This window comes from Alligator sinensis, unplaced genomic scaffold, assembly GCF_000455745.1.
Source record: "Alligator sinensis unplaced genomic scaffold, ASM45574v1 scaffold213_1, whole genome shotgun sequence".
NCBI lineage: Eukaryota > Metazoa > Chordata > Crocodylia > Alligatoridae > Alligator > Alligator sinensis.
In genome coordinates, this window is record NW_005842019.1 from 572,873 (window position 1) to 584,496 (window position 11,624).

The 11,624-nt window shown below is 40.3% G+C and overlaps 1 protein-coding gene across 2 annotated transcripts in view; it reads left to right on the plus strand.

Moving 5' to 3' along the window:
* Positions 1–11,624, plus strand: part of EGFR (epidermal growth factor receptor) — a 91,806-nt gene that overhangs the window by 43,362 nt on the left and 36,820 nt on the right. For both annotated transcript variants that reach the window (XM_025202324.1, XM_025202325.1), the window contains 4 exons: positions 820–952; positions 2,588–2,687; positions 4,693–4,850; positions 10,139–10,174. In XM_025202324.1, coding sequence (XP_025058109.1) covers positions 820–952; positions 2,588–2,687; positions 4,693–4,850; positions 10,139–10,174 — 427 coding nt within the window. The remainder of the gene's footprint in view (positions 1–819; positions 953–2,587; positions 2,688–4,692; positions 4,851–10,138; positions 10,175–11,624) is intronic.

Sequence of the window (11,624 nt, forward strand, 5' to 3'; positions counted from 1 at the left end):
GGTAGCCCCTGGTTGCAGCAGGCTAGGAGCAGTCCAGGGGCTTCCCTTGCCCCCAGTCAGTTTGGGACAGTGATGGCTGCAGGCAGGCCCCCTCTTTTTCACCTGTTCTCTGCCTGGTCTCCTGGGGTGTCCCATGCCAGTCCAGGGCTCAGCAAGGGACCTAGGTATCTGGGACCTTGGGGACTAGGAGATGCCACCATGTGACTTACACTGTGGAAGGTAGGTGCCTCCACACCACTGCACCCCCTGGATCCTCTGAGTATGATGGTGTCACGTTTTTGCCCTACTGTTTGGTCCACACTACACTATGACTAACTGCTAGGGAAGATCCACTTTGGTCTCGTTTAAGTCTTAGAGGCTTCTGGATTGTGAGCTGAAGGTTAGAGATACTAATTCCAACACCATATGCATGCCTTATTCAGTCAAGGTCAAACATAAAGTCCACTGATGTTTCCCATTAACTCTGAACATTGGATCAAGCCCTAATTGCTTCTGTCTGTAGCACATAGGTTTGTTATATATTAAATATTGCTATCAGGAATTACAATGCATAAGTTACATATGACTAACAAACAGCTACAGAACACCCTGTTTGTTTGGGTATTTTTACCTTTTGCAAACCTAACAGTTACTCTTAATTTGCAGCTTTCAGAAAAGAATGAACATTCCTCCTCAGGCTCTGCACTATTGTTAGGATCCTTCATATTGTCTTCATAATAATTTTGAATAATTGCCTCTCAAAAATGAGTTATTTGCAGTGTTTTAATGATTTCATATTTTGTGCCTTGACCTTCCAACTCTTGTTTCTGTGCCTTTTAGCCACTGCAAGACACGTATGTGACCCCTTATGTTCAGATGTTGGGTGTTGGGGGCCAGGACCCTCCCATTGCTTTTCCTGTCGTTTCTTCAAGCGTCAGAGGGAATGTGTGAACCAGTGCAATATATTGCAAGGGTAAGATGTTCAGTATTTTCTTGATATTTTTATATGACTAGATTGATAGTATAAATAGGAAAATAAAAACGGATTCTTTTTGTATCTGGTTTTGCTACTTTTGCAAAGAATACTGGTTTGAACTTGGTATATAGATACAGAAAAGGGAGAGAAAATACACTTCTCTAATTAGCCAAACATAGGAGTAGATGAACCACAAGAGAAGGGAAATATGAACTGAACAATTCCCCTAAATCCTGCTTGAGGAATGCTTGATCTCCAGCAATCTAGTCCCAGTGAAGATCAAGGCGCATCAATCCCTGAGCACTCTTTACAAATTCAGCTCTTAAGATTGTCTATAGCTTGAAGCACTCTGGCCGAGATCATGGCTGCAGCATAATTGATGGGAATGTTCACACTGATGTCAGTGGAGCTATGTTTTACCCATTTTGTAGCCCTATTTACTTCACAGCGGCTCTTCAGCTTGCTTAAAATTACACACAAGTTATTTTTTGAAACATGGCATAAACTATTTAAGTCAGCCCTCAGATGCATATGAAGGTCTCCCATTGAAATAAACGGGAACTTGTCATGTATATCAATGATTTGCTCCCTACCAGTTCATACCCACTTTTATAACAAAGCTGCTATTAAGGCAAGAATTGTTGTAAGTACTGTAGTACACGCAGAGCAGTTATTTCAGGCAAAATAATTCCATCAGCTTCACTTATGATAAGCAAAATGTATAAGTACCTATGTCTTGATGAGTAGTCATTTCAACAAGAAAATATATGATAAAAAATCAGCTAGCATGATAGCGATGATCTGATTACAACCCTGAAAGGTTTTCAGTATTTTGAATCAGATGCACAATATCTTTTTATCCACAGAACTCTCAGAGGAATTTATTTCTTTTCTTTTTCTTTTTTTGCTAATTCCTCAAAGGTTATTTTACTTAGTCATTAATATTATGCAATTAACTTTGTCTGATGGTGTTCATAATGTTTATATTTGTTTAGTGACCTGTAGTTCAACAGCTGTTGTGTTTTTTTAAGTGAATACCTCTAGCAGATATCATGACCCGAAGGACAGATCTGGGCATTTTTGTGTCAAATGATGACTAGATGTTGTTTAATTAATAACACCGTTACCTGAAGTGGAACAGCTCTATTGCTATCAAAACCATCTGCTCCGTGCTTTCATATTTTAATGATTCATGGTGTTGTAGGAAGGGCATGAATCTAATTATCAGCCAATTTCTATTTAAGTTCCTTAATTATTAAGAGTCTGAGACTTATGAACTGCTTTCCTGACTTGTTTGCAGTGCTCTAATTTAAAATGTTTCCAGGAGTCTTTAAGATTCTTCATCATTAACTCAAAATGTTAAGATGACTACTTTGTAGCATGTGTTCTTAATCTCCTTGTATAGCAATGTGAGTTGAATTTTACTCCTCCTCAACTTTTTTCCTGTTGTGCTGAGTACACTACACTGCTGTGCTCTTACTAGTCAAGAAGGGTTTTTTTTAATATCTTCTTATTTCAGGCACCACATATGCAAACCAGGAAAAACTTATAGGGGTTCAAAGAGCTCTGAAACATAAATCTAAAAGTGACATCCTGTCAATTATTCATTTCTGTTCCTTGCTTACATTTCAGAGAGCCAAGAGAATTTGAAAAAGACTCTGAATGTCTCCCGTGTCATGCAGAATGCCTGGTGCAAAACTCAACAGCATACAATGCAACTTGCACAGGACCTGTAAGTGCGACATACAAATAGTGTGATTAGGTGAACATGTTAGAAACAGCTGTTAAACAGCCAGGTTAGCATAAAGCATGCGGAAACTCCCTTTTAGGGAGGTTGGGTTCTGAAGTACTGTGTAAGTAATTAAAAATTATTAATACTAGTAGATGAATGCACTAGTTTCTCATCTCTGAAGTCTCAGGATCAAATTGTGATCAATAACAGGTGTTTAAGTGAACACATTATTTAAAACCAGGATCTCCAAGCTACCAAATTCAATAATATATATCCTTTGTAACGTAAGGATGGGCTGTAAATTGATACATATTTTTAAAAAGGCTAATTAAAATGAGATGATTAATTTTTCAAAGTTTTATTATTACTCGTGTAGTTTTCTTGCCTTCTGCCTTATTAAAAAGTTTGTTTTTTGTTTAAAACCATGAATAATTTTATGATATCCCAATAAGCATTCTGAATGCATATGCAGGGTTTTTTTGGTAAAAACTTAAAAATGCCTTGATTTTCCTTAACAAGCAGCAGCAGAGTCCCTCTGTCTTATCCTTCTCAGATTCTTAAAATCCTCTTATTTCTCAAAATACCAAGTCTTGCCTGTACATAAACATAAACTCCTCTCTCTCTTTTTACATGTAGTGCCAAATTCACCCCTGAGGTAAGAGGGTGCATCTTCAAATATAGGCCTGAATTCGGGCCCACATTTTTAGTTTGCAGGGCATTTGAATTCACGTGGCCATTAATCTGATATTCAGCTTTCTGGAAAAGAATAGGAGCTTCTGTTTCCCTCCCAGATCCTCATGGTTCGCCCTTTACCCTCTGTTTTACAATCTAACTGCTGACAACCTACTACAATGTAGCCAGTATCCTGACAAAGGATGTCTGGCCTTTCCTAATCAGCTGGAAAGGCACTGGTCAGTAATGCGAAGTATTTTGTCCCTCCCCTTTATGGTTTCGAACTGTGGGTCAGTTGCCCTGTAACTTTGACTGCAAACTCCTTCGGGCTGGTGGGCCAGCTTTTTGTTCTATATTTATATAGCACCTATCAAAATAGAGGCCTGGTCCATTAGCTGGACTCCTAGGCATTAAAAGTAATAATTCAAGTAAACACACAGTAACAGCGATGAGGATCTGGTATAGCAACCTCATAATGCACTTTATCGTGTCCCTGCTTGGAAATGCACTAGACCAGCAAGATAATCTGGATATTTCAATTTTAAAACTGGAAAAAAACCTCTTTGTGATTGATTGCCTACCGACATCATAAAACTAAGAAGTCATACTCTGCTGACATGCAATCTGTCTGCCTTCCTACTGTCATGAAACTAACACTTCCAGCTTTTTCTTCAAAAGATGCAATTTCATCACCCAGGACTGCTTGTTCTCCTGTAGAGCACCAAGAATATCTTTCTGCTGCTGTTACAATCTCAGTGAAAATGTCACTGTTGTAGAAAAAGGCCGGGGAAAAGCACATGGAAATAGAAGTATGGTGGGCCTTTCTATTTCCACCTAAATTTCCTTCCTTCTGCAGTACACAAGAAATCAATGTTTCAGAAGATAATGCAAAAAACCAAGGAAAATTACGGGCCCAATCCCTAGTTCATATCAATCGGTGCGTCTCCACAGGTTTCATTAAAACTGTGGAGAATTTCCCCAGCTGGGGACCTGGCCTCTGGGTGTTACAGTTGTTTGCTATCAGGATATCATAAATTACTCATGGTTTTAAACAAAAAAATGTAAGCTTTTTAGTAAGGCAGAAGGTAAGAAAATTATAAATGAGTAAGAATCATTCAGCAGAGATGAGATGGCAGTTGCTTCATTTAACATCAGGATCTTCAGGATGTGTTGTATGAAAGTAATAGAAATTTGTGAGCATTTCTTTAGGAGATAATGCAACTGAGGAATATTTACATGTCAAATGGTCAAACAACTGTATCGAAAGCCTCTGTTCACATAAGTCAGTATGTGGCTAGGGCAAATTTATTACAATTTCTTGGTCTTTATTCAGGGACCAGACAACTGTATGAAGTGTGCCCATTATATTGATGGTCCTCACTGTGTTAAATCCTGCCCAGCTGGAGTCCTGGGTGAGAATGATACCTTAGTCTGGAAATATGCAGATAAAAATTCAGTTTGTCAGCTCTGCCATCCAAATTGCACTCGGGGGTGAGTAAAATACAAATTACTTTACTTCTACATGTAAGCAAATATCTTGTCCTTTTCTGTTTGTGCAGGTTACCCCCCCCCCTTTTTTTTTTTTTAAAGGCATCCAACTATAGAGGTCATGAATATATATGTGGTGCTCTGTGACGTGTAGTTGAGGTTGTAACAAGAAAACTTTCCTGGCACTTCTAGTCTATGCAGAGAAGGCAAAAAAAAATTGGGGAGGAAATAGTGTTAGCACATTTAAAGCTGGTTGATTTGTTTTCTTAAATAAGATTACTGGAGTTTTATGAAACTTCACTATGCTTGATCTATTTTTTACCACCAGTTGAGTGCTTTGTCTGCTGTGTTTGGCTTCCACTGCAGTGACATCTGGTGGATTCTTGTGATCATTTTATAAGCATATGTTTCACTTAACAGAGCTACATGTGTACAATTCCTTTAAGATGATTGCGGTAGTGGTGTCCTGCATTGTTTTCAGAACATGAAGAATACTCTTCTCTTCTCCCCAAGGCCTTTTCTTTGTAACAGTGAAACTCTTACCCCCAAACACGTGCATAATTTATGGAAGAGGAAGTCTGTAAATTTTGTTGCTGACGCTCAGGTGGCCACTTGGCTCAAACTTGATGTCCTTCTTTATTCAGCTACTTCACTGCCAAGTCATTAAAAATAAAAAGCCTGCTCAGTCAAGGCATGAGCACATACTACCATTCATGCAGGGAAGGAAAGGAAGGGCTTAAAACTGTAAATAAGCTGCATTCTTACTGCTTCTTAGATGACAAGGAGCATTTGGTGCTTTTTTCCTCTTCACAGAGAGGAATTCAGTGCAATGTTTTTCAGATCAGAATATGGATTAGCCATGTTTTTCACAATGATTTCTCCATATTTGATCCCGATTATTAGACCAGGCTTATCAGCATAATTATGATTTTGCCACCAAATGATCTTGGCTGACCAGTGGTACCCCTGGTAACCATGTTCATTAGTCTCCGTTGACGCAAACAAGGCTGCAGTAAATCAATGTCCTTGTTACAAGATTGGTCATGTGAAATCATGGCTGATCACTTCAGTAGAGTAATGGTTAACCATATCCAAATGAAACTTTTAACTGTGACTAATACTTATATTCTTGTTGATGCGAGTGAGACAGGCTGCATATGCAGTTGTTGTTTGTAATGCACAAAGCTGCCAGTTGAGGCTGGGGCATAACTGCTGCCTAAATACATAGCAAGCGACAGCCCACACCCCAGAAGACACACTCCCAAGACAGAGAAAGCAGCTTTATTATCTCAGTTTATAGGTGAGAAATGAATGTAAAAAGATCCTGATGCTCATCCAAAAGATCTGTGGCAGGAGCAGAAATTGAACTTGTCACTTTGGATTCCCAGTGCAGGGACATAACCACAAGACCTGCCCTGGTGGCAATCAGCATGTTACTCGTTTTTATGTCATATCCCTTTTTCGGCTATAAGAACATGGTTTCTTATAACAGTAATGGCACTAAAAATATGTCTCACTATATCTAGGAATCCAACTGACAACCTCAACATCATAAGGAGCAGTTTATAATTTTCTTTCTAGCCCAAGTTTTGTGTTTTGTGCCAGGCAACTCCTTGCACTGACTTATGTAGGGCCATTTATACAAGTAAGGATTTTCAGGATCAGGCTCTTGGTTCCTTATTTTGAAGAAGCTGCAAATGAACAGGACTTTCCCAACCACCAGACTTCAGCCTAATCTCTCTGTTTTACTTAGGAAGTATTTACTTACAGTTTCTCACTTTCTTTATATTTGCTGCAAAGGATTTCACCTCTTATAACTGTCTTTGGTCATACTTTCAGCTACAGTTTGGTCAGGTTTTACAAGGAAAACAGAAAAGTGTGACAGTCCTCTCTCCAGCCCAAATTACTTCTTTTTCTCCCACTTCTCTTCTTTCTCTCTAACTGCTTGGGGATTTTTGTGCAGTAATTGTTGTCTCTGTCTCCAAGTACAGCTGAGAAAATACACCATATTTAAAAAGATCGTTAACCTCACCAAAGCTCTGGAATTACCCAGGTTATATACTTCCAGCAACTAACATGATTCATCTCTTTAATGTTTAGTGGCTTGGTTTTCTTTCATTTTCACAGGGGTGGTAGAATAGCAATATCTACAAAGGGAAAGACAGAACTATTACTGATGTGGTGGGCCTCCTTACAAATGATATAATTATTGATTGATAAATGTTGTGATTATTTATGTTAAATGTCCAGGAAAAAAAAGGTGGCCATTATGATTTGGCACACATTCAGCTTTGTTATTTAGAAGGTTAATGAAAAAGAAAGGGCAGAGAAAAAGTCTCATAAGGCTTTTAAAAAGCTCACTGGCTTTCCGTTTCTTTTATGGCTCTGAAGTAACTTGGACTGTGAGTCTGAGCTTCCTCTGAAAGGCCCTAAATCAAAGCAACCTGGTTATAGTAGATCGAGTTAGAAACAATGGCTTGAGGAGAAAGTTGTTAAAAATGTGATGAAATTGGGAAATAAATATCTGTGTCTGTTCTGAAACAATTCATATTTATGTAGACAGATGAAAAAAGCCAAGTTTGATACAGCACCAGGACACAATGATTACAGGGACTGTACCCTGCAGTAATTTTACCATAAGTGGATAGCAGAGTTGTATTTCAAAGATTACAACTGCCCTTAGGTTTAGTCTAATATATATGTAAGATCTCCAGACAGTTTATAATGCAAGGTCACATTTCTCATTTTAGTTTCTGTAAGGAGTAGAGGAAAAATAATTCAAGAATGGAAAAAGTGATAGCTTAGATTCCATAAAACCTAGGTTACTTATGTTGGGTGTCATCATAAAATTCCACATTAAGAAGGATGGTTATATTTAGCCTTGGGTGGATATTTGTTATGTGCTTCATTTCTCCTTTGACTTGTGAAATGAATCATAAAATCACATGAAAGTTGAAAAGCGCAAACTGATTTATCATTTTCTAACATCTTTTACCTTTATCCTACTTGGCTACATATTGATGGATTTTCTTTTGGGGAAAAAAATAGAAAAGGACACAAATTAAAATCTGTGACCCCCTTTTCAGCCTCCAGTTTCTGATTTAAGAAATGACTAGCTGGTGATGGACTGTGGATGCTCTGTCAGCATCCCTTTTATTCGGGGTAATACTTCTGCATTATGTTATTACTTTGAAGCTGGAAGCCGTTTGTAATATTGCTCAGATTGAAGCAAGTATGTTAAACTGGCATTTTTAGAAGAAGAATTGTATTGAAAGCCTTGAAATAGGATCATTTTTACTGTATGCTGTCCTGGGATTTGTAAAGGTCGCACAGGATAAAGGAGAATTAGATTACATAGGTCTCTAAGGGAGAGGATCCTTTAAGGACCATGAGATTTACCACTTTCAGCTCTATCCACTCCAGGATCTATAAAGACTGCAATCCAGGAAGTGAGAGTCAGTTTAGAATAGGAAGACAAAGGTGGAAGCTCCTTGTACACGTGGGCTAAGCTGGACCCGTGGTGAAGACTTCTGAACAGGACCATGGTGAGGCTGAGACAACAGTTATTGCAAGTGACACCAGAGGACCCTAAAGAAATCATATTATTAATATCTATGGGCAATGTATGAGCTGAGGAAGAAAGTAGCCTGGATATATAGTATAAGAATTAAGTCAGGCATCTTGGGACTGAGCAGGGGCCTAGGCCTAGGACACAGTATGGCAAGGGAGAATTCTAAGTAGAGTGGCCATAATAATTTAAAAAATCTGGAATGGGGGGCACAATGTAACGCATACAAAAGCAATGGAACATGTATACAAAAAAGGAGCAGAAACCACCCCCCCTCCCCCATCTAGATTATTTTAGGGTGTAAAATCTCCCACTTCACTGCCATTTTCAAATGTGTTGGCCCCTTCTTGCTAAAGAAAATTTAGGAACTGTATTCCTGGTATAGGCTGACTCCTTATCCACTGCTTGACTTACTCTGTAGCTGCTTTGAGATAATGTATTTTCTTTAAATAAGAAGGGAACAGATGCCCACAGACTGGACTCTTCTCCTTGCTCTGCTCCATTTTTCAGAGGTGATGTAATGCTCTTCTGTAATGCTGTCCTCATCTTGGTAGATACCACAGCGACCACAATTCCCAAGCAATACATGCATCTTACAGCTCAGCAGTACTTGGGAACACACTATGCATCTCATCTGCCAACACTTCCCGTTAGAATTTCACACACATTTGTTCACTATATTTTCATCTGTGAATTGAAGCCATGGTGTTCAGTGTACATGGCTGCCAAAATTAATTTAAGGAATCCAAAAGATGGTGTGCATTTAAACCAATATAGAGAGTGAATAACTGATGGTAGAATTCATGGAATTTTAGGTAATGCCATACCCAACTCTGTAAACTGTGCTAGATATCTGCTAAATGTCAGTAAAAAAGCGGTTAGATTCTTTAGCTTCTTACTAGATTAGTCCAACCGTCACTACAATAGTACAGGCAAACGATATGCCGGGGTGGGCAATTATTTCGGGTGGAGGGTCACTTACTGAGTTTTGGCAAGCCATCGAGGGCCGCATGATGGGCAGACAGGGCCTGAGAAATATAAATTTTCTAAATTTCTTAGGGGCCCTGCGGGTCAGATAGAATGGCCTGGCAGGCTGCATCTGGCCCGTAGGCCACATTTTGCCCACCCCTGCACCATGCACTGCCTAGGATAGGTATCTGCTAGTGACATTTTTCATTAGACTTAAGGGACTAGAGACTGAAGTCCTTTGTGCATCTATAAAGTGGGTACCATGCAGTGTGGTATCTCTCAGCATAGGTGTTTTCTCATAGCCTCAAGTGTTGTCTTGGAAGGATGATCCCAAGTGAGAGGTTAGTTCCATTTCCAGTCATGTTCAGTCCTGAGCCTCTCTAGTAATAAAGTACAAGAATTTGCCTGGCTCATTCTGCAGAGGCTGCTAAACAGCTGTCTCTCTAGGCTATTTTGTGTCTATTTTACTCTATGAATGGGTAAACTGGTTCTTTGCAGATTTGCTTGGGAAAAAAGTTTGAATATTGATCGTGTAGGTCTTGGCTGCTTATGTAGATGACTATTCCTTGAACTGTATATACAGCATACCTTAGGCCACACACAAGTGATTCTGTAGCAAGACTTTTAAGTCTTTATAAGTTTTATTATTATTTATCAGACTGTTAATATTCAGAGAGTTTACAATTTAAGCTGTTGTCGTATGGAATTACATGAGTGTATGTACTAATATATATGTGTAATGATCATTTTACAGGTGCAAAGGGCCCGGTTTGGAAGGATGTCCAAATGGGTAATTATTTGATTTAATTAGTTATATTTTTGGAAAAAATATAGCACGTGTTTATACTGTTATTCTGGACACTATGAATAATTGGTCCAAAGTTATAGCAAAAGGCTGTCTTTGAATCTGTATAGCATGTTGATATATAAATAATAATAATATATAATAATAATATAAATAATAAATGACTGGAAAACTTGCCTTACGGTGAGAGATTCTGAGTGTGTGTCCACACGTGCAAGCACGTGCACTTGGAGCAGCTCAAACGGAAGCGGTGCAAATTTGAGCCGGGGCTTTTTACCTCGGCGCATGTGCTCAGACATGCATTTTGTTGTGGAGCAAATTGTGCCAATTGGCAAATTTGCATTGTGCCAATTGGCAAATTTGTGCCAATTGGCGGGGTTATTGGGGCAAAATAACCCTGCCAGGCTCCCCTCGGATGTCCCCAGAAGTATAAAAAGCTGCTGTGTCCTGGCCGCAGCAATATAAAAAGCCACCCTGGCAAGTAGCTCAGGGCTACTAGCTTTCAGGAACTTCTGGGGCCCAGCCAATTGGTACCTGGGGACACTACACCTTGTGCCAGCTGGATTGTTGAAGCAGCCCTGAGAGTTCCCTGCACCCTCTACCCCCTGCAGCAGTCTGGCAGTGGGGGCTGCTGCCTGGCTGTGACCTGCTGTGCACCTGCCAGACTCAGATGGGAACTGCAGAGCCAGTAGAGGCATCTGCCCCTCTGGGCCAGCTGCCAGTGGACGGTGGTTGCAGGGTTGGCCTCTGTGCGGCACTACTGCCATTTTTGTCCCCTGCCTGGCCATCTGGGCAACTGTCACCCAGAAGATGTTCCAGGTGTGGTGGCCTGCTTTGAACTGTCAAAGCATGTCCTCCTGGCCCCATTTGGCCAGGTCAGCCACAGCCAGCTGGGTCCAAGGTGCTAGCTCTGAGCAGAAAGGGTCCTGCCACTGGCCTCCCTAGCAGGAATTCTGGTGTTCCATATCGGAAAACTGAAAAATCCCCAAATTACTCTCTAAAATACCCACAAATCCATGTTCCTCCACAAGTAAAAGAAAAGACCACTATAAAGAGAGAGAGAGTGAGACAGAGACAGTGATCAGTTGGACAATGTTTTATTGATATATCTACAGTGTTAAAGCAAGTCTCATCATAATAATAAAGTGAACTCTAAATACAGGTTTCATGAATTCATGAATACATGTTTTGCTGCCCTCCCACAGGGCGATGACCCCACACAAGGGGTTCAGCCCCAACACAAGGGCTGCAGCCCCCCAACAGGGGGTTCGTCCCCCACACAAAGGGTTCGGCCCCCCAAAAGGGGTTCAGACCCCCAACAGGGGGTTTGGTGCACTCACAAGGGGTATGGCCCCCCAAGAGGGGGTTCATCCCCCACATAAGGGGTACAGCCCTTGCAGGGGCTACTCCCCCCCCTGCAAGGCCCACATGCCCC